General features: G+C 43.7%; 2 protein-coding genes across 13 annotated transcripts in view; one reads left to right on the top strand and one right to left on the bottom strand.

Moving 5' to 3' along the window:
• The first annotated feature begins 6,063 nt into the window (after positions 1–6,063).
• On the top strand, positions 6,064–13,278 carry Pdhb (pyruvate dehydrogenase E1 beta subunit). 2 transcript variants are annotated; one of them, XM_029567398.1, is made up of 10 exons: positions 6,064–6,173; positions 6,247–6,294; positions 7,713–7,826; positions 7,917–7,979; positions 8,064–8,099; positions 8,213–8,498; positions 9,260–9,370; positions 9,677–9,768; positions 12,371–12,512; positions 12,762–13,278. In XM_029567398.1, the coding sequence occupies exons 3-10, from the start codon at positions 7,749–7,751 to the stop codon at positions 12,905–12,907; spliced, it is 954 nt and encodes a 317-aa protein (XP_029423258.1). In that variant the 5' UTR covers positions 6,064–6,173; positions 6,247–6,294; positions 7,713–7,748; the 3' UTR covers positions 12,908–13,278. The 2 variants fall into 2 exon arrangements, with proteins under 2 accessions (XP_029423258.1, XP_008839413.1); XM_008841191.3 differs by lacking the exon at positions 6,247–6,294 and adding an exon at positions 6,353–6,406 and having other exon boundaries at positions 6,071–6,173; positions 7,719–7,826.
• A 1,043-nt stretch (positions 13,279–14,321) lies between these two features.
• Positions 14,322–22,463, bottom strand: part of Pxk (PX domain containing serine/threonine kinase like) — a 51,709-nt gene continuing 43,567 nt past the window's right edge. For 5 of the 11 annotated variants that reach the window (XM_029567387.1, XM_029567388.1, XM_029567389.1 and 2 more), the window contains one exon: positions 14,322–15,582. In XM_029567387.1, the coding sequence (XP_029423247.1) occupies positions 15,359–15,582 (224 nt within the window). In that variant the 3' untranslated portion in view covers positions 14,322–15,358. Of the gene's footprint in view, positions 15,583–17,247; positions 17,283–19,689; positions 19,723–22,463 lie in introns of all 11 variants that reach the window. The other 6 variants (XM_029567391.1, XM_029567395.1, XM_029567393.1 and 3 more) reach the window with 4 other exon arrangements.

Here is a 22,463-nt window from a genome sequence, read left to right as displayed (position 1 = left end):
TGTACCTACAGGTGCACTCACATACATGCAGGCAATACACTCATACACATAAAATTAAAAAAAAATATTTTTTAAAAAAGATATTCAACATCATTATTGGGAAATGCAAATCAAAACCACAAGATACTACTTCACCCACATTAGATTATTGAACACACACACTCAATAGCAAGGATAGTGGAGGATGTGGAGAAATGTATGTCACTGGTGGGACTATAAATGAAGCTGATGCAGGGCAGAGTGTGAGATAGTATGCTGGGTCCTCAAAAAATCAGGTAATTACCCATAATCTATCTATCCTACTTCTGAGTATATACATATATAAAAGAATTGAAAGTATAGGGCTGGGGATGTAGCTCAGTAATAGAGTTCTTACCTAGCATGCTCAAGGTTTTGAGTTTGATAGCCAGCACCACAGAGAGAGAGAGAGAGAGAGAGAGCAGTACACGAATGTCCATAGAACCATTGTTCATGAAATCCAAATGCCCAGCAACAGATGAATAAATAAAATATGTGTGTGTGTGTGTACACCTAACAAAGGTACTTACTGCACTATAAATATATATAACAGAATATTAGTCAGCCTTAGAAAGGAATGAAATACAGATGTGTGTGCCACTATACTAAGTGAATTAAAATAGTTACAAAAGGATGAATTTTGGATATGCCACTCACAACAGGTTCCTAGAGCAGTTAAATTCAGAGCCAACAGGTAGAATTGTGGTTGCCAGGGGATCGGAAAAGAATGTGAGTTATTATGCTTAAAGAGCTTGAGCTAGTATGATGGTTTGAATGAGAGTGGCCCCTATAGGCTTCAAGTACTTGGCCGCAGTTGGTAGCACTGTTTTGGGAGGTTTAGGGGTTGGAACCTTCCTGGAGGAAGCATGTCACTGGGGGTGGGTTTTCAGAATTCGTTGCCTTGCCTGTTTCAGTTTCTTTCTCTGCCTCTTGTGCCTGGTTGAAGATGTGAGCTCTCAGCCTTCGGCTCTGGCTGCCTCCCACCATGCCTCCCCTGCCATGATGGACTCTAATCCCTCTGGAACCCTAAGCTCAAATAAAATCTTCCTTCTATAAGTGGCCTTGGTCATAGTGTTTTATCACAGCAACAGAAAACTAACTAATACATCTGGGAAAGTAAGAAAGTTCTAGAAATGGGTGGTAAAGATGGCTAAACAATGTGAATGTTAATGCCACTAAACTATGCATTTGAAACCACAAAAATTAAATGATAAATTATTTTATATTATGAATATTTTATACAAAAATTTTAGAAACACAATCTAATTAGATCTGGTCAAAAGACTTCACCAAAGATGAAAATTGTCATCAAAGAGGATGACACTTCACCAAAGATGTATGGCAAATAAGCACATGAAAAGACCATCAACGTCATGAACTATCAGAGAAATGCAATTACAAAAAAGAAGAATACAACTGCACATCTATTAGAAGGCAAAAACAGACAACCACAACAAAAATGCCTAGCCAGGCATGGTGGGACACACTGGTAATCCTAGTACACAGGGGGTGAAGCAGGAGAACTGAAGTTTGAGGCCAGAAAGGGCTATGTACATAGCAACTCCTTGTTTAAAAATTCAAGGCATAAGACTGATATTAGCTACTATGTGTTGGCAAGGATCTGCAGCAACTAGACATCTCATATACACATGGAGATAAAGTAAAAGGACCCAGTCACTTTGCAAAAGAGGTTTGGCAGTTCCTGAAGTATGCACTGACCATATAATCATATTCTTGGATATTTACTTGGAGAAATGAAAACTTACATTCATTCACACAATGACTTCTAAATCAATGTCCATAACAGCTTTTATTGGTAAGAGTGAAAAACTGGATACAACCCAGATGACCTTCAGTGACTGAATGGACATTCTGATTCAGCCATACAAATATTCTCTAATAAAAAGGAAATGTGATACATACATAATTTGCATGGATCTAAATGCATTAGGCTGAAGAGCCAGTCTGGCAGAGTTATATACTGTATGAGCCCCAACTCCGTGTGTGTGTGTGTGTGTGTGTGTGTGTGTGTGTGTGTGTTTTACCAGGGATCTAATCCAGTGCCTCACACATGCTAAATATATGCTCTATTGCTGAGTCATATCTCCAAAATATTCTTAAAAGAACAAATTATAGTGATTTAGAACAGATCAGCAGTTGCCAGGAGTTGGGGGCTATGAGGTCACAAGAGGAAGTTTCTTTGTGGTGCTGGAATAATTCTATATGCTGATTGGGCTGGTGGATACATGAACCCAATGGGAGATTACACACACACACACACACACACACACACACATATGCACACACAAACATAAACACTCATATATGGCTAGAATTTACATAAACAAAATAATGCATATAAAAACTGGTGATAGTTGCATGAGGTCTCTCTTGCAGTATATTTATTCTAATGTCAGTTTCTGGGTCATGAGAATAACTATGGCTTTAAGAGATATCATCAGTGGGCAAAATTGGAAGAAAAATACACAGAACCTCTGTGCTATTTTTGCAAGTTCTTATAAATTTTAAGACTTTCAAAAGAAAGAGTAAATTACTGATACATGTAATAAAATGGATGAATTTCAAAAGCCATCTTGCTAAGCTAAAAGAGCCAGATTCAAGAGAATACATTGTGTAATCCATTTATCTCAAGTTCTAAAACAAGTAAACTAAATTATGTGATGGAAATCAGGCCTTTGACTGTCTGTGGGCAGTTGTGCAGGGGGAATGACTGGAAAGAGACATGAAGAAACTGTCTACAGTGGTGGAAGCCTTCATTTTTTTGTTTAAATTATAACTTTAAAAAGAGGAAGAATAGGGGCTGGAGAGATGGCTCAGTGGTTAAGAACACTGACTTGACTATTCTTGCAGAAGACCTGGGTTCGAATCCCAGCACCCACCTGGCAGCTAACAACTGTCCATAACTCCAGTTCCAGGGGATCCAACAGCCTCTTCTGTCCTCCACGGGCATTGCACGACACGGGTGTGCTCACCTACATGCAGGCAATACATGCATACACATAAAATAAAAATAATTTTTTTTAAAAAAAGAGGAAGAATAAAGAGCCCTGGTTAATGAAGTTGTCTTCAATGCCAAAAATATATTTTTAAAGTTGGTAGGGTTGAGGGTGTGACAACTCAGTGATACAGAGGCCCTGAGTTTGATTCGTAGCACATACACAAACACACACACAAAAGCTGCACTGGACATATTCATATCTGTAATCCCAGATTCAGGAGGCTGAGGCAGAAGGACTGAAGAAAGTTTGAGGCCCACCTGGCCTAAACAGTGATTTCTGGGTAGGTGTGTGCTGTATACAGAGTGAGGCAGAATAAGATCTCCTTCAAAACAAAACAACACAAAAGATTGACTCATAGAGACAAAAACCTTGGATAAAGGGATTTCCAAAACCTGACAAAAGATCCCAAAGTGACTTGAGAAGAAGCACCTCTAGTAGGCCAGTTTACACTTCCCAGTGTCTCTCAGGAAAATCTAATAAGCATATGAATGCAAACTGTTTTAAAGATTGGGGATTTAAAATTCAGTACTTTCATCTTCTGTGTCTTTTGCACAGAAAATAGTGCCTAGCCTTTCTGAACTGGCCACTCTGAAAGGAAAGCAACTATACCAATTATTGTACCAGATGTATCTAAAATGCCCACAGTCCTTATTTCAAAAGAAAATTCTCTGGGGCCCATGCCTTCCAGACCAGCCACAGGACGCAATGTCACTGGCAAATTTTTTTGGTTATCTGTTGCTATAAAGCCCAAGAACACTGTCCCTTTGTATAGATCCCATTCTAAACTGACTTTTCTTTGGGTCATTGTTCATGCACCTGGATGTATCCTTTGGCTTTTTAATTCAGATAACGGTCTTTCAGTGCTGAGTGGTAGGGACCAGGAAGACAACTCACATCTTCACTCTGAACAGGATAAGGAGTTCCTAGGGTATGAATCTCAAATTGAGGGGCTTCACCGGATGCTAGTAAGGGCTGGGTGGAGATGCCGTGGCTCTCTGGGAAGCTCTGGTGCTCCTGAAAGGAACTGAAAGTCTAAGTGGAATTCTGTTCATGGCCTTGTCACTTACAGATAAGTAGAGAGAGACAGGAACTGAATCTTAAAACTGTGTTTGATTCAGAGAGCTGGCAATCTGAGAAGTCAGGATGAATACTCCAGAGATCTGTATTATATTTCATATCCAGCCAGCAGATTCTATAACCAGAAGGGGGAGAGGGCAGGGACAAAGGAAGACAATCACTCTGGGGATCAGGCTTGCCCTTCTGCCCAGGTATAAGCCACATTTTTGAGACGTGTGATGTCTGCTTTTCTGTGTTATCTCTGACGTTTTTCCTTCATTCTGAGGATGTTTGGACTCAGGCACTTGAAACACTGAGTCTTCAAGTTAGTGTCTGGTAGGTTCAACTTTGTACTCTTTCAGGGGCATTAGGGTTGAAGGAGGGGTTAACTCAGAATAAATCACTAACATTGTGTATGTGCTAAGCTACTAATAATATATACATGCAGATTCCTTCCTATAATGTACAGTACAGTATGTATTTGTAATACAGAATATGAAAATACCCCTACCAGTCAGTTCCTTCTGTCCCCTATCAAGGAATCAAAGCAATTGGTCATCCACACTGCTGGAGGTAACTGAAGGCCTAAGTGACCACCCAGTGGCAGTAGGGAGGGACAGTTGGAAGGTATGGAGTCCATACCTCAGGGTCACCTCTCCATTTTACAGATGGGGTAGAAACCCAGAAAGGCCACACCTAAGCAGCTGTCCCCAGTTCCCATCTCTAGCCCTACCAGGCCTCAGGCCTCTCCAGTCTGGATATGTCATCAAAACACAGCAGGATGAAAACCACTTAATTCCCACACCTCTTCAAACCAGCAAGAAGGCTCCATTCACATCCAATAACAAAACCTTCCAGCAATCCTACTGATTCCAGCCCCAGACACATCTCGGTCTTGAGGACCCACTCCATCCCATCCTATCCACCTCCTAGCCCAGCTCTGTTCCTGCTTCCAGTTCCCATCCCCTCTCTTCTGGCCACCGTACCTCCCATTCTCACTTAGCAACCAGGCTAATCCCTACCTAGTATCTAGTGATTCCCCTACCATCCTAGCTCTCCCGAGCCTTTAAACACAGCCTCCTCTTCTCAGCTCACAAAATCCCTGACTTGGAGGTGGCAGCCTGCAGCTTTGATCCAGAGACAGGAATATTTGCAAAGTCCTGATGGGTGGGGACTGTGACCCCAACAGCCAGGCCTGGCTCCCTTCAGCCCAAGGATGAGACTTAAGACTAATGAACTTCTAGAGACTGACCCCCTAGGGTGTTTGGAACCTTTCCCATAAGTCTGAACTCTATACCCAGGTTGCTGAAACCTTCCCTCAGGATGGAGTCCTAGTTGTGTTAAGAAGCAATGGAAAAAGACCACCTTTAGGGTCAGACACTTCTAATTCCAAATCCAGGATCACGGAGTCCATCTTTGGTGTGTTGGAAATGGAGATAACGTTAACGCGAATCATCTATGAAGGTTGCCATGAGAAACAAGCTATCAAGCCCACACCACCATACTTGGCATAATGGGCGCTTAGTGCATCCAGGAAAGCTACATTTTGCATCCAATAGACAGCACCCACTCATACAGCGGCAGGCTCCCCGCCACTAGAGTGAGTGCAAGAGCCTTCCACAGCCCGCAGAGGGGTGGCCTGAAAGTCCCTCCACCTTACGCGATCAGACTCCTCATTGACTCAGACCCAGCACGTGGGGCAGATGCAGTTAGGTATGTGTGCACTGCATGCTGGCCGTGTGGCCAACCGCCCCCCGAGGTCTGCACAGTTGATTCCAGTGCACAGGAACAGCGGGGAAGGGCCACGACTACCACCTTAGCTCGCCGCACTACTCCCTGGCCATTGGCCAGGTGGGCAGGGCCCTCAGGCTTTGAGGGGACTGCGCATGCGTAGCACCCTGCTATTGGTTGCTATGGAAGAGACGGGGCCCACATGCGTCACGCCCTGCCATTGGCTGCTCAGGAGGAGGCGGGACTCGCCCTGGCGTGCGGCGCCTCTGTGTTGTCATTAGGCGGCCGATAGAGGACACGGGCAAGATGGCGGTGGTGGCGGGTCTGTTACGGAGACCTCTGCGGCAGGTAGGCGGCGGCCCCGCGCACGCCCGCGACCCGCCCCGCCACCTCTCTGAGCCTCCTTCTTTCCCCCCGCCAGGTTTCCGGGCTGCTGAAGAGGCGTTTTCACCGCTCGGCGCCCGCGGCCCGCACGCCCGCGACCCGCCCCGCCACCTCTCTGAGCCTCCTTCTTTCCCCCCCGCCAGGTTTCCGGGCTGCTGAAGAGGCGTTTTCATCGCTCGGCGCCCGCGGCGGTACAGGTAACTGGCACTGACGCGGGGCAGAGCCGGGAGGGCGCTCTACGTCCCGGGCGGAGGCGGGCGAGTAGGGGTCGCGCCTGCGCCGAGGCTGGGCGGGAGTCAAAGGGAGTCAGGAGAGGGGTCCGGGATCCGCTCTGCCAGGTTGTCGCCTGTCGCCTCTTCGTTGACACTCCCACAAGGCCGATGGCAATCAGATAAGCGATCAGCCGCTTCCCTGACTCCCTTCCCTACCCACCTGTAATTTTGGCATAATATAACTAAAAAATCAAATGTGTGAAAATGTAGACTTTAGTGGCATGGAGTGTATTCACCATACATGCTGCCCATTTCCCGAACTTTTTTCGTCATCCCAAGCTGGAATTCTGTCTACTACCGGGTGATACCTCACTCCTCCTACCCCGCTAGCCACTGGTAACCCCTGTTGTACTTCACTGCCTCTGAGTTTTCCTGTTCGAAAACCTCGTATAAGTTGAATTATTTGCCCTCTTGTGTCGGGCTTATTTCACACCACTTTATTTTCAAGGTTCATCCATGTTGTAGAATTCCTTTGAAAGGTTCATTCAAGGATGAGTATTTGGAAACCTTTGGGTTTTGTAACAGCGCTGTGAACACTAGCGTGCAGATAATTAATATGCTTGAGTTCCTGCATTCGGTTCTTTGGCATACATATTTAGAAGTGGAGGCTTTCACCATTCACCGTATTAAAGTAACAACTGCATTGTGGATGGCAACGGTTGAGCTGTGCCTGGCACCAGTGTGTGCTCAATACTTAGCCTTAGGTAGGCTTTCTTTATAGTACTCCTACTGCTTAGTACTCCAAGTGTAGTAATAAAATAGCCCACTTAGGAAACTGCCTGTGAGCTAGTTTGATCAGCCATCAGTTTTCTTAAGCCAGGGCACATCAAGTAAAGTGTTCAGTAAGCTTATTAACAGCCAAAGATTATGTGTGACAGAAATGTTGGTTTTAAAATTCTTGGAACTTTAATTTTTATTACATTTATTTATCTACTTTGTGTGTATTTGTGGTGGTCAGAGGACAACTTTGAGGGATTAGTTGGTTCTCACCTTCCACCATATAGGGACCTGGAAATCAAATTCCTCAGGCTTCGTAGCAAGCTCCTTTACCCACTGAGCCATCTTGTCAGCCAGATTCTTGGAACTGAAAGGGAATTGCCTGTTTGAGGATTAGTTTTGTATGTTTTATGCTGTGAGCAGCCTCAGTAAATATAAAGAAAGCTCTCCATGGTATCTAAGTAATTAGTATTCTGAGTAATACATTGGCTGGTTTACTGTTTTCACACACTTATGACAGCTGACAGTTCGTGAAGCTATTAATCAAGGTATGGATGAAGAACTAGAAAGAGATGAAACGGTGTTTCTGCTTGGGGAAGAAGTCGCCCAGTATGATGGTGCTTACAAGGTAACAAAAACAGGTAAAAGTTACATAAGATGAAAGTAGCTATGTACCCTGACATACACTTAAAGAAATGGGGTTAAATTTTAACTGTAGGTTAGCCGAGGTCTGTGGAAGAAGTATGGTGACAAGAGGATCATCGACACTCCCATATCAGAGGTAAGCCTTCCAGACAAGCACAGTTCAGGTTCACAGTCCTCACTTCTATGGACCTCTTCTTAACGATGGTGTTTTACTTCACAGATGGGCTTTGCTGGGATCGCTGTAGGTGCAGCTATGGTACGTAATACCACCATAGTGAGCTCGTGTAAAGAGATCTGCTTTAATACTATCTTTTAAAAAGAGTTTGCATGATTTTAGTTTCTTTAACATCAGTGTTTTTGATTTGACAGGCTGGGTTGCGACCCATCTGTGAATTTATGACCTTCAATTTCTCTATGCAAGCCATCGATCAGGTTATAAACTCAGCTGCCAAGACTTACTACATGTCCGCTGGCCTCCAGCCTGTGCCCATAGTATTCAGGGGGCCCAATGGTGCCTCTGCAGGTGTAGCTGCTCAACACTCACAGTGCTTTGCTGCCTGGTATGGGCACTGCCCGGGCTTAAAAGTGGTCAGCCCCTGGAATTCAGAGGATGCGAAAGGACTCATTAAATCAGCCATTCGTGATAATAATCCAGGTGAGCACAGTAACCCCTGGGTCTCACTTGAACATTAAGGCACTGCACAGAAGGAACCATTAAGGGCTTCTATTAGGCTTAGGTACAGCATACAAAGTGCTAATGATTTCTAGACAGAGTAAAGGTAGTAAAGAATGTACTTTTTGGGCTGGAAGGATGGCTCTGCAGTTAAGAACACAGGCTGCCCTTGCAAAGGACCCCAGTTTAGTTCCCAACACCCACATGTTGGCTGACAACCATCCATAACTTCAGTTCCAGAGGATCTAATGCCCTCTTCTGACTTCCATAGGCACTGCACAACATGGGTGCACTTACATACATACAGGCAATGCACTCATACACATAGAATAAAAATAATAAAATATTTTAAAAAATAAATGTTTTTAAAAATGCACTTGTTGCCAGGTGCAGTGCTCAAGGCAGAGGCACATAAATCTCTGAGTTTGAGGCCATCCTGGTCTACATAGCAAGTAGCTACAGGGAGACACTGTCTTAAAAAATAACGTAGTTGTTTTTCTTATTTCTCACTATAAGGGGGCTGGTTAGGTAAGGTGAAATTTACTAAACACCAGCACTGGCTTACCCTTAGTGAAACGATAGTGGCTACACTAAGATGCCAGCACATAGACCATCATGAAGCTCCTGGATATGATAAAGACAAGGCTTCCTCATACTCAAAAGATGCATGATTCTGTCATGTATGCATTCTTGGTTGTAATGTCTGTAGTTATGTTTGCTTAAGTATTTATAACATTTTGCAGTGGTGATGCTAGAGAATGAATTGATGTATGGAGTAGCATTTGAACTTCCTCCAGAAGCTCAGTCAAAAGATTTTCTCATTCCTATTGGGAAGGCCAAAATCGAAAAGCAAGGTAAGAGAACTTCAGCATACATCTAGTCATTATTTCTCTGGCCCTTTTGTTGATGTAGGTCATATTTAATCTAGACATTACTGCCATGTAGTTTGACTTAAAAGGTAAAGAACAAACTCATTAGGCTTTTCTGAATCAGTCTGGTAGGTTTATATTTCATTCCTAGAAAGACAGCCTCATTGCTTGGCTCACTGGGATGAAGTTGAAGTTTTGGTAAAAGGACAGGAGCGACAGCTGATTGCAGAACCACCAGTGCTGCAACTTTAGCTCCTTACTGACCTCTAATCTTTGACCATTTTGTTTCAGGGAACCACATAACTATAGTTGCCCATTCGAGACCTGTGGGCCACTGTATGGAAGCTGCAGCCGTGCTGTCTAAAGAGGGAATCGAATGTGAGGTGAGAGGACATTCACTTGTTCTTTTTTTTCTTTATAATCAGAAAGGCTCCTTGTAAATTTATGACCCAGGGCCAGTGAGATGGCTCAGCAGGTAAAGGTGCTTACTACTAAGCCTGATGACTTAAGTACAATCCTCATGGCTTGATCCCGGGAGCCACGTGGTAGAAGTAGAGAACCAACTCCTGAAAGTTGTCCTCTGACCTTCACATATGCACCATGGCATGCACATGCATGGACACACACTAAATAAATATAATACATTTAAGTTATGCATGATGATTTATGCCTATAATCCTAAAACAAGGAGGCAGAGGGAGGAAAAGCAACTTCCAAGTTAGCCTGAGTTATATAGCAAGATTCTTTCTCCAAAAAAAAAAAGACTTTTGAGCTCTGTACCACATTAACAGATCTTTTTAAATTGAGATTTTTTTTTTCAATTCTCAGTTTTTAAAAAAATATTATTTTTATGTGTATGAGTGTATTGCCTGCATGTAGGCAATGTGCATGGAGGACAGGCCATCGGATCCCCTGGAACTGGAGTTACAGACAGTTAGCTGCCATGTGGGTGCTGGGATTCGAACCCAGGTCTTCTGCAAGAACAACCAGTGTTCTTAATTGCTGAGCCATCTCTCCAGCCCCCACTAACAAATCTTTTGTCATGCAGTTCTTACTTTCCACATAAGGCTTTTTACCACTTAAGTCTCTAGATCTTCTCTATAGTACCTGTTTTCTCAAGTTAAGACTGAGTCTAGCCAGGGTGGGGAGATGGCTCAATCAGTAAAGTGTGCTTGCCAAGCAGCATGTGTGTCTGAGTTCAGACCCCTAGCAAGTTGAGTGTGGCAGCATGTACCTAAACCCAAGCACTCGAGAGGTGGTGACAAGAGGATCCCTGGAGCTTGCTAGCCACTCAGTGTAGCCAGGCACTGAGCTCCAGGTTAGTAAGAGACCCTGTCTCAAAAATAAATACTACCCCATCCTAGAGTGGCTGTGAAAATGATAGCGTAAGGCTTGGTACATGATAAGACTCAACTATTTTGATAAGAGGGATGCTGAAACCAGGGAGGGGACCCAAAGAGACAGCTCAGTGGTTAAGAGCACTGGTTGCTCTTCCAGAGGACCTGGGTTCAGTTCCCAGCACCCACATGGTGGCTAACAACCATCTGTAGTTCCAGTTCTAGGGAATCAGAAGCCCTCTTCTGGCCTCTGCAGGTGGTATCTTACATACATGCAGGCAAAAACCTCATTTCTAGATATGTCTGCCAGGTGTGGTGGTGCATGTTTTTAATCCTGGCACTTGGGAGGCAGAGGCAGGCAGATTACTGTAAATTCAAGGCTAGCCTGGTCTACATAGCAAGTACCAGGCCAGCTGGGGCTACAGGAAGACCCTGTCTCAAAAAGCTCCCACCCCCCAAAAAAAGATAATTAAAAAACAAGAAAAAAACCAAGGAGAGTAAGTGAATCCTATAGATGAACAAAGCTGCCTGTGACAGGGAGATTAACTTTCGTTTTAATTACAATTCTTTTAAAATATTTATTTTATGAGTGTACTGCATGCGTGTGTATAAGTGCACCTGTGTCACTCAGTGCCGCAGAGGTCAGAAGAGGGTGTCGGATTCCCTTGGAACTGGAGTTAAAGACAGTTCTTAGCTACCATGTGGGTACTGGGAATCAAACCTGGGTCTTCTGCAAGAGCAGTCAGTGCTCTTAACCACTGAGCCATTTCTCTAGCCCCTTAATTACAATTTTAAAAATTTATTTTTGTTTAGCTGGGTGTGGTGGCACACGCCTTTAATCCCAGCACTCAGGAGGCAGAGGCAGGTGGATCTCTATTATAAGTTCAAGGCCGGCCTGGTCTACATAGTGACTTCCAGGACAGCTGGGGCTACAGGGAGATCCTGTCTCAAAAAAGGACAAAAAAAAAAATGTACATATATATTTTGTTTGTTTGTTCATTTTTTATGGGGCTGGAGAGATGGCTCAGCGGTTAAGAACACTGGTTGTTCTTGCAGAATACCTGGGTTCGAATCCCAGCACCCACATGGCAGCTAAGCATCCACGGGTGCACTTACCTACATGCAGGCAATACACTCATACACATAAAAAAAAAAAAAAAAGATAATATTTTTTAAATATATGTTTGTTTTTTTTATGTATTAGAATGTATTTTGCATGTAAGTGCACCCGTGTCATGCAATACTGGAGGAGGTCAGAAGAGGGCATCAGATCCCCTGGAACTGGAGTTCTAGGTGGTTGCTGGCCATCACGTGGGTGCTGGAGATCAAACCTGGGTCCTCTGTAAGAACAGTCAGTGCTCTTAACTTCTGAGCCATTTCTCCAGCCCTTAATTACAATTTTTTAATTTAATTTCTCCTTTTACTTTGAGACAGGGTCTCGCTATGTAGCCCATGGTGCCCTCAAACTTGTGGCAGTCCTCCTGTCTCAGACTCCCAAGTGGATTACAGGTCTGCACCATGCAGGGTTTTCTTTTTATTTTCTACGTTTCCTGTACCTGTTGATATAAACAAAAAACAAAGTGGTATTTTGAGGTCAAGTTTATATTTGCCTCTCAGGTTCTATAAAGCCTATTTATTATCTTTTTAGGTGATAAACTTGCGTACCATCAGACCAATGGACATTGAAGCCATAGAAGCCAGTGTCATGAAGACAAATCATCTCATAACTGTGGAAGGAGGCTGGCCTCAATTTGGCGTAGGCGCTGAGATTTGTGCCAGAATCATGGAAGGTATTTTAAAGAAACTGGTTCTAGACTACAATAAGCTGTAGTGAATGTTGTATACTTGAATACCAACTGGAAAGAGATCTACAGCTAGGGGTGATCAAATGACTTTTCAACTTGTCAGTGTGGGATTTTTGTCCTTTGGGGAAGTGCTTACAAAGTGAAACTAGATCGGTTCCCTGTACCTAGGGTTTGTTACCTTGATTTCTCCTTGGTGGCCCCAAATCTGTGTCTTAGATGAGCCCTCTCTCCTAGGCCCTGCCTTCAATTTCCTGGATGCTCCTGCTGTTCGTGTCACTGGTGCTGACGTCCCTATGCCTTATGCAAAGATTCTAGAAGACAACTCTGTACCTCAGGTTAAAGACATCATATTTGCAGTAAAGAAAACATTAAATATATAATTTGGACTTAAGTATCAGGTCATTGAAATTATTTAAAATACTTGCTGGCCCTTTGCCTGAATTGTACTGCAAAACCTTACTATTCATAAAGTTCTTTCTAAAGCAGCAACAGGTATTTCTGTTAAGTGTGTTTCAGGGAGAACTCTCCACTCCCCTGCCCTAGATTCCATGCTTTGTCTGTTACAGTTCCCCTTTCCTTAATAAGATTCATGTAAACTTTTACCCTGTTTCACTGAAGGACAACGTAACAATGTTGTAGAATCCTGGTGGAAGGCAGGTCCAAAAAAGAACTTACATGTCTAAAAAGTACACATAATCTACATTTGCTGTTAGATTGTTCTGATAAGGAATAAAGGGGATTCTATCTATGAGTAATTGTATTTTTATGTTCATGAAATAACGTGTGTGGCAGTCTTGAAATTCTATTATGAAATTAGTGCCAGATGGAAAATACCTTGATACTGCAAAAAACAGCTATGGCTTTTCTACTTAAAGTGCCAAAGACCCAAACCCAGGGTCATGTGCATGATAACCAAGGGCTCTACCACAGAGCTATATCCCTAGACCCTCATTGTTTGCTTTTTTTCATGTCTGAAACTTTATCCAAAGTGGTAAAACTGAATGCAGGACTCAGACTCCCAAAGCTTCCAACGGAGGCAGGATTTCATGTGGCTTAGGTTGGCCTCAAACTCAGGTAGTCAAGGATGACCTTGAACTTGCAATCCTCCCACCTCCACCTCCTGAGTGCTACAGCCGTGCAGCACCATGCCTGGTTTATGTGGTGCTGGGGACTAAACCTAGGACTTCGTTTGTGTTAGGCAAGCACTCTACCAACTGAGTTACATCCCCAGCCCAGTCTGCAGACTGATGCCTCATTCTAACAGAGTTCCCTTTAAAATGGAAGCAAAATTTATGTCAGATACTTTCTCCCCATTGCCAAAAACCAGACATTCTGTCATACACTTACCTCTTTAGCATTTCAGATGGAAAAGACTGGCCTAAAGGAATTATAGAAGCATACAGATATTATCTAAATAGTAAGACAGAATTGTTAGCTCTTATGAAGAAGTATCAGGGCACAAAAGAGACAGGTAGGGGCTGGAGAGATGGGTCAATGGTCAACACAATGGCTGCTCTTCTAGGGGACCCAGGTTTGGTCCCCAGCACCCACATGGTGGCTCACACTCACCCTTATCTCTAATCCTAGTGGATTCCATGCTGTCTTCTGCTCTCTGAGGGTACCAGGCATGTACATGGTATACTTACATATATGCAGACAAAACACCCATACATACAAAATAAAAACAGACAATATAGGGAGAAAGAAACTTGGAGTGTATTTTATGACTCTACCCTTTTGTTTACAAAGGCGCTGTAGAAAGTTCTCATTTGAAATTCACAAAGCCACAGACAACACATTTTCTTGACATGGTTTATTTTAAAAAAAATACAGCTGAACATTTATCACAGATTACATGAAACTATACACAATGACATTCTTTCTGCATAGTAACCAACACTGATGTGTGTACTTGAATTTTAAAATGGATTATTTATAATCCTTTAAAGTGCAATTTATTTAAAAGTTTAAGCAAATCATGGGATAAAAGATTTCTAGTAACTGAGTAACAAAAAGATGAACTTGGATAAATCAAAAGTCAGAATTGGTTCCTATAGATGCCAGATTTACTTAAAATAGTGACCCTCCCTATACCCCAAACTTGATTTAATTGCTGAGGACTAAGAAGATCCTTTAATTGGCAAGATGTTTTTCTGTTTCCATACATTCTGACTGAAAACTGTAACTCCAGAGTAGTCATTCTCAGCCTGGAGTTCATAAACCACAACAAGATTCCCACTGGAACTTGAGACTGGGAAATTCTTCCTGTTCTGTTTTAGGAGAAAATAAAGATCTCTTGCTTCTCTGACTCAGCAACTTAACTATGTCTTGGTTATAATGTTAATGAATGTCTGAGGTGAAATAAAGGTAGCACAAACCAGAATTACCTAAGAAATAACCAGAAAATTCTTCAGAGAAATGAGCTACGTGAAGAACATTTCTGATGGAGGAGGGACTGTAACATGAAGGCCATTCAATGCTGTGACAGAATGTTGTCACTGCTTTTTTCTGTCCATTTCCTTTAGCTGGTGAAAATATTGTTTCCTCATATGCTGCTGCCCCTAAAAGATGCCCATCAGAGGATGACCAAGACTTAGTCACAGAGGAGCAAAATGTTAAGGCAGCAATGCTGGCCCTATTTTACTCTATTTGGAGGGCATTTCCCTCTTGAAAAGCCTTACTGGAGTATATCTGTAAGACTGACTGTATTTGCTCTGCAAGGAGTCACCCAGGAAGAAGGTACATTAGGGAGGCTCTGTAAAGACTCACCTAGGAAGCAGGTACTTTAGAGGATAAGGATTCCCCCCACCCCCCAATGTAAACAGGAAGCATCAGCCAATCTTAGGAGCACTGTGATCACAGGTTTTGGTTTTCTTCAAAGTTCCCTTTTGGAAATTCTGGATGGAGTTGAGCAAGGCCCCACGGCTCATGCCATTCATAGCCTGGGGTAGGAGCGGGGCAGACATCTCTGTGCCCGAGGTTGGCAAGGGTCCTGCTGGTGGGGGCGGAGGTGGTGGAGGAGGTGGTGGAGGAGGAGGTAATGCAGAAGATAGCCCTGCAGAGGCAAGGGGAAAGGGACAGTCAGTACTCCACCTTTCTACCCTGCATGCTGCTACTCAGACCAGGTCAGAATGGATTTAGTGAAGACTAAATGTTTTCAGAGGGACCAAGATACCAAATAGTCATGTGAGAAGAGCTATGAACCAGGTACCAAAGGTTACATGAAACCATACAATGTGACATTCTCTACTAGAGGAAGCTCTCACTCCATTTCCAGCTCTGTAGCTTAGGTTTGGGACAGCTTTACCTACTGAGTTTACAATGTGAGACAGATACTTGCATGCACAGAATTGGGCTACCTGAATACCAGTTACTCCAAAATGATCAACAATGCTTGGCTACTGCCCCACACAATATTTGAAGGCTGTGACTGGCTAGGAAGCTCTAGGGATCTTTCTGTCACCACCTCTGTAGCAGTGGAGTTTACAGGTATATGTTGCTGCTCCTGGATTTTAATTTCATTTAAAAATTTTTTTATGTGTATGAGTGTATTGCCTGCATGTATGTAAGCACATCTGTGTCATTCAATGCCTGCGAGAGGTCAGAAGAGGGTGTTGGATTCCCCTGGAACTGGAGTTATGGATGGTTGTTAACTGCCATGTGGGTGCTGGGAATTGAACCTGGGTCCTCTGCAAGAGCAGCCAGTGGTCTTAACCACTGTGCCATCTCTCTAGTCCCTTTATTTTTTTTACATGGGTGTCAGGGATCCAAAATGAGTGCTCATGCTTGCAAAGCAAGCACCTGACTGAGCCATCACCCTAACCCCACAAAACTGGATCTTAACTTGAGAAAGCAAGTACTACTGGAAAAGATCCAGAGCAGAGTCTACGAGATAAAGTATATGGAAGGAAAGCTGCTTTCGGCTTTCAGCAGAGACAACCTGGAGACGGTCAACATCTCTTAACCCGTTTCAGAAGGGTAAGCAACTCAGGATTCTCAGCCAGAAGCCAGTGCCAGCTGCATTATGTGTGTGTTTCTCTGAGGAGTCTCTTAAATCATTCTTGTTGGGCTGCATTAAAGAAATATAAAATGCTAATAACTGAGCAGGAATTTAGAAAATGGGTCGCAGTGGCAGTAGCTCTCTCAGGGAGTCCGTTGGGTACTCTTCTTCCCACTGTGGCTAAGCCAGGAACAGAATGGGCTCACACCAAACATCTCTGCTGCAGCATTAGGCAGCCTCAAGGAGAGGAAACTGGGTAGGTGTCTAAAACTTCCTCAACTTCCAGGCTTATGAACAACTTGAAATTCACTTTTTCCTTTTATATTTATTGTGTGTGTACATGCACTCACACACATGCTACACTGCTCATGTAGAGGTCAGAGAACAACTTGCAAGAGTCAGTTCTCTCCATGTGGACCCCAGGAATTGAACCCAGGTCATCAGGCTTGGTTGGCCTATGTCTTTACCTGCTGAGCCATCTCACCAGCTGAATTTTGTATTTTTTAATCACTGGGTGACTTGTTCTTTCAGGACCAAATAATGTACAGAAATAGCAGTGCCTTACTAAACGTTACTATGTTGTAGTTACCGCCCCATGTCCTGTGAACACTGTTCTTCAAGACCCTGTCTGTGGTTAACATTACCCTTTTCCCCTTCTTGGTTCTATCAAGTGTGGCAGGCAATGGCTTGAAGACTTGCAATTCACAGAAAACCACTTACCTTCCTTTATTATCTTTTACCCCAACCTAAGGCAGCTGAAATGAAAGAATCACACAAGTGCACATTCTCATGCTCTGCAATCTTAGAATTCTCAAATAATGATAACAGTACAAATACAGATTAAATAGACAAATGAACAAAATGTAATTTGCATTGGTTTTACTCAATAACAATGATGTTCAATTATGTTTTATGCTAGGATGGACTGTGGGAAGATATTCCTGGCTTTATGTCACAGGGTTATAAAGATAAAAAGGATTTAATCCTGAAGTGACAGTTGAGAAACAAAAGTAAAATAAGGGTCTAAGCATGCCGCCAAAGTGCTTTTGGCAATGACCAGTGAAATGCCAGGGGGGAGGAGGCTTCTGCTGAAGTTCTGGGAACTAAGTTGCTTGATTGCACTACCAAGGACAACAGAGGAAGCCCCCCCCCAACCCCCTCCCCACACCAGACACTCCCCTAGTGGTCAGAAGAGGGCAGTGGAATGTATTCTGACATTCAGGACCACTGTATACCAGGAGCTACAGGGTTTCTTCCCAGCTTTGCACTCTGACTCCTGGCTAACGATCAATTCAAGGCTAAGATCAGCAGGCAGACCTGAACTACAACAGCACTGCGGGCCTTACATGTCTGCAACTGGCTGTCCAGAGACTGGCTGTCCCTCCAGCCTAGGATTCAGGGAAACCAGAGACAGGCCTACTATAGGCTTGGACTCAGTGGTATGCATAGTCATCTTGGCACAGAACAAAGCTTGGCTTCACAGAAAACCAACCCTTGATTCTAACTTCACCAAACACTTCAAATTAAAAGTGCACATGTACTTTGGGAGTTGGTGGCTTCAGTAAATGGATCTTCATTTTCTAAGTGAAGGCTGAAACTGTTACCACTTTGACCATATCTCTGAAGAAGTAGGTAGTATAAACATACCATTCAAAGTGCTGTGAAGTGACTACATAGCAAACGGATGACAGGGCTGCGTGAGGTAGCTGCTTAACACAAGTGGGGAACAGTAGCAACCCCAATAGCTATCTATTCACGGAGAGCTAGACCAAACAGTCCCAAGGGGCCTGGTGTTCCATGAGGCCCATTTTTCTTCACTTGACTCATTAGAATTATGGTGAATCTTGATGTGGACATTAAGTCAAGGGGAGGTTAGAACCTAACTTTGAGGGGACATGGAAAGTTGAGGGGAGGCCCTAGAACTACAAGGGCAAAACTATAAGCGGCAGGAACACACTAGAGACTGAGGACAAACTCCATCCATTGCCTTTGGCTTTTTCTTGCCCTTTTAAGGGTCTGTTAGCTTCTTTTAAAAGTCACTGAGTAGAAGGACACAGCAACAGTGTCAGGCAGGGAGAAGGGGAGGGGCCAGAGAACAAATGAAAGCTGGCTATTTGGCCTGGACAGACCTAGAACAACTGATGCATACACTCCCTCCACACCTAAACCATAAAATCCCTCCTGCCAATAGGCCTCTAATAACCTTATCCCCAGGCCACAGACAAGGGCAGAGTCCATGTTGGACTGGTGGTTATGTGAGGCAACAGTAAGACACGGATGCTCCAAACAGTGCATCTACAATTACAACCAGATCAGTCCCGATCTCCCAGCTCAGGTTCTCTTATACAGAAGTCCTGACAAGGTCCTCCACCCTTCCCAGAAGCCCCTCTACCAGATCCAATGGAAACATGGCAATCCAGTGAAGGTGCTGGAAAGGGTGTACTCTGGTACATCAAGAACAATCATGTAGGTTGGATCTGTGGAGGGATGCTATGCCAAGATCAGAGCAGCCTTGAGGAGAGGACACCTAGGAGCCACCTGTTCTCAAGCAATGGGAAATCAAGTTTCTCCAGCTCTGGGAGGGAAGGCATTGGCCACTGGACTACACCAAACCCACTCTCGGGAAAAGGGGCAATCAGTGACATCTGGACACAGTGTACTCAGCTCTTGGGGGTCACCTTCACTTTGGCCTCAGGCAGATGAGACTACACTCATGTCTGGTTTTGAAAAAACTTTCTGTGTGATCAGTAATAAGTCAGTAACATGTCTCCCTATAACCAAGAATTCAACTGCCTAACACCATGTACTCATCAGAATAACTAGGAACCAAAATTTCTGCAGTAAAAGCTTGAGAGTCATAGTTTCCAAAATTAAGACGCAGTCAAATACCATGCTATGGATTTGCAGTTTCAGAGCTGTATTTCCAAACTAAAATCTGAGTGAAAATGAGATTTTTGAAGGTCATGATGGAAATGAAATGAATACAGATGAAGTTACTTGGGTGCCTTTTAAAGATGCTGTATTTCACTTAAATGTCCCAACAAGGAAATAGTTTCAAATCTGCTTTCCCGTGTGTCCAGTAATAGAAATACATTGGGTCCAATTTCACATACAGAAACAGAGCATCTTTAAAGCTAGAGAAATCAGCATAGCTTACTTTACCGAAAAGTCACGTTCAAAATGTTGCATGCTCTACTGAAAACAGCAGAGAGAGAGAGAGAGAGAGAGAGAGAGAGAGAAAGAGAGAGAGAGATCATTATTCAGAGTTTAGTGTCATTTAAACAGTAACAGACAGTAAAATATTAGTCCGAATCACATGGTAATTATTCTCACTGCAAAATTAGGATATACTTAACCATAAATGTCTTGGCTTACAAACACAGGTGTGACCCTTTTAGGACATGGCAAAGGAATTAGGGAACCACTTTTTCACATTCTTTCTCCAAACCAGTTAGGTGGGGTTTTTAAAAATCTATTTACAAGCATAACACTGACTTCAAAGGAGCCATGGAGGTTTCCCTTGTCTGAAGAGCCAGCAGAACAGATGCCTGTGCTCTGCTCTGCATATTATTACTAACCAAAGGAGGTTTATCAAAAGGGAAAAATCAGAAAACTCACTGCTTTTTTAAGCACGTCTTTTATTGTTTAAAATGGACACATCTTTGAGAACAAAATAACAGGACACTGTTTAAGGCAGAGCTCCTGGGTGGGCAACCTCCTAGGAAGAGCTCGCTGTGGGATGTCCTCCCTTAGGCCACCTTAATCTAGTGAAACTTCCATAAGGTCATTTAGAAAAGCAAAGATTGTCTTCTTTCAAACTAATTAGGTTTCAAAGTGAAAATAATGCTTCCCCACAGTGAATCCAGAGTTCCTCTGGAAAATCTGCCCCTTTTGCAGGGAGGAAAACCTCATCTGTGGGGGAAGGGTCAGGGGTCAGGGCAGGCTGATCAACCTGCTACTGAGGCTGGAAAAACCCAGCCACCCCTTTTCCCTGCTGATAGCAGGGGCGCAGTCGAAGAGTGGGCTTGGGGGTGGGGCACCACTGAAGGCATTGCAGGGCAGACCTGCTCTGTGTGCGTGTGCGTGTGAGTGTGTGTGTGTGTGTGTGTGTGTGTGTGTGTGTTCGTTCTTTCCTTTTCACCTTCACCCACTGAGCCATCTCACTAGTCCAAGGGTTCTTTCAAAAGACAGCTTTCAAGAATGGAAATTATTTGACCAAGGTCACAATAGACAAGAGGTCCAGGTACAAGGCAGCCCAAGTGTTTTCCCTCTACATTCAGAATTATCACATAAGCAGAGCGGTATTTAAGTGCTAGGGGTCTTTGATGTACCCTGAAAAAAAAGCAAGCACTCAATAAATTGGTGAGGTAGATGAACAAAAGCAGAATCAAGTTCAAATCTTGGCTCTAGCAACTTCCTTTACCTGTATGACCTTGGCCAAGTTCTCTTAATGCTACTAGAGGCTCAGTTTCTTCCTCTATGAAACAGAGCTAAACTAAAATCCTCTCTCATTAGACAGGAAATCATGAGGACTAAATAATGACTACAAATTACAACAGATTATTAAAAACAACATGAACCCAGGCATAGTGCAAGCCTTTCTTCCTAGCACTTGGGAGGCAGAGGTAGGGAGGTCTCTGTGAAATCAAGACCTGTCTGGTCTACACAGTGACTTCCAGGGCCAGCTAGGGCTACAAGGAGACCTTGTCTCAAAAACACCAACAAAACAAACCCACAAAAATCAAAAACAACACAAGCTAAAGAGATGGTTCAGTGATTAGGAACACTGGCTGCTCTTCCAGAAGACTTGGGTTTGGTTCCCAGCACCCACATGGTGGCTAATAACTACCTGTAACTCCAGTTCCAGAGAATCAGATGCCCAGACCGACCTGCTGCTGCTGTTCTACAGCTGAGCAGACTGCCAGAGGGTACGTTCATACAGGGTTTAGCATCTGCTTGGTTGGAGGGAAAGGTGGTATGATTTCCTCTAACTGCTGTTTATTTTTCAGTTATTGTTGCCCTTTAAAGACGAGGTTAAACAAACCTTTGCTATGGAAACTGGTTCATCTGAAGCCTGAGTAGTAGGCACTACTCTAAGGTACATCAGCACTGCTCTAAGCCCTTACACATGGACCCCATTGAGCCCTAATAACCTGAGTAGGTAGCACTGTCATTCCACTCATCTACCAGTGGTAAACCTGCTTAGCACAGACAAGCCAAGTACTTTGCCCAAGTTCCCAGAAATAGCAAGCAGTGATCATGGCCTCTGTTTCCAGATCACCAGAACAGTTCTCATGGGTTCCAGTTGAACTGTGGCTGAGATGTTCTCTTTTGCAACAGTTCTTTTAAATTAATACCAGCCCTTAAAAACAAAGACTGTCCCTTCATTTCTGAAAACTGCATTTCATCATAAAACTAAAGACACTATCCGTGGCATAAAGACATAAACTTGGCCTAGAAGTAAAAACAAATGGAGTAAATATACTTCCATCCTTGCAATGAAGAGGGGCAGGGAAAAGATGAGGCCACTAAGAAGCCTCCTTCCTCCCCGGCAGGGGCTGACCAGCCAAAAGCTGCCCCTCATCCAGCAGAAGCCCTGAAGGCAGAGCCAGCATGCCTCCTGTGGTTGACTAGTGCCCAGCACAGGACAAAGTTCAAGATGCTGCTTGCTGAAGAACTTCGGTAAAGATCTTTTATTTCTGAGGAACTACTGGAAGAAAATTCTCGCTGGGCTTGGACCTAAGGAAAGTATCTGCCTTCCTCAACTGTGTCTGTCATTTTGGAGCCTGTCTGCTCATCTCTGTAACTCAGAGCTACACACAGTTCCTGGCAAACCACAGGCTCCCTGCAAGAGCATCTTAAGTACATCTGGAGTGAACAGACTCACTGTGAGCACCCGGTTTAGGACCTGAAATGCTAGGTGAGTAGGCAAATGC

The sequence above is a fragment of the Nannospalax galili genome, unplaced genomic scaffold (genome assembly GCF_000622305.1).
Source record: "Nannospalax galili isolate Female #2095 unplaced genomic scaffold, S.galili_v1.0 scaffold561, whole genome shotgun sequence".
Taxonomy (NCBI): Eukaryota; Metazoa; Chordata; class Mammalia; order Rodentia; family Spalacidae; genus Nannospalax; species Nannospalax galili.
The sequence above is the reverse complement of the archived record's forward strand: the minus strand, read 5'-3'. Positions and strand labels throughout refer to the sequence as shown.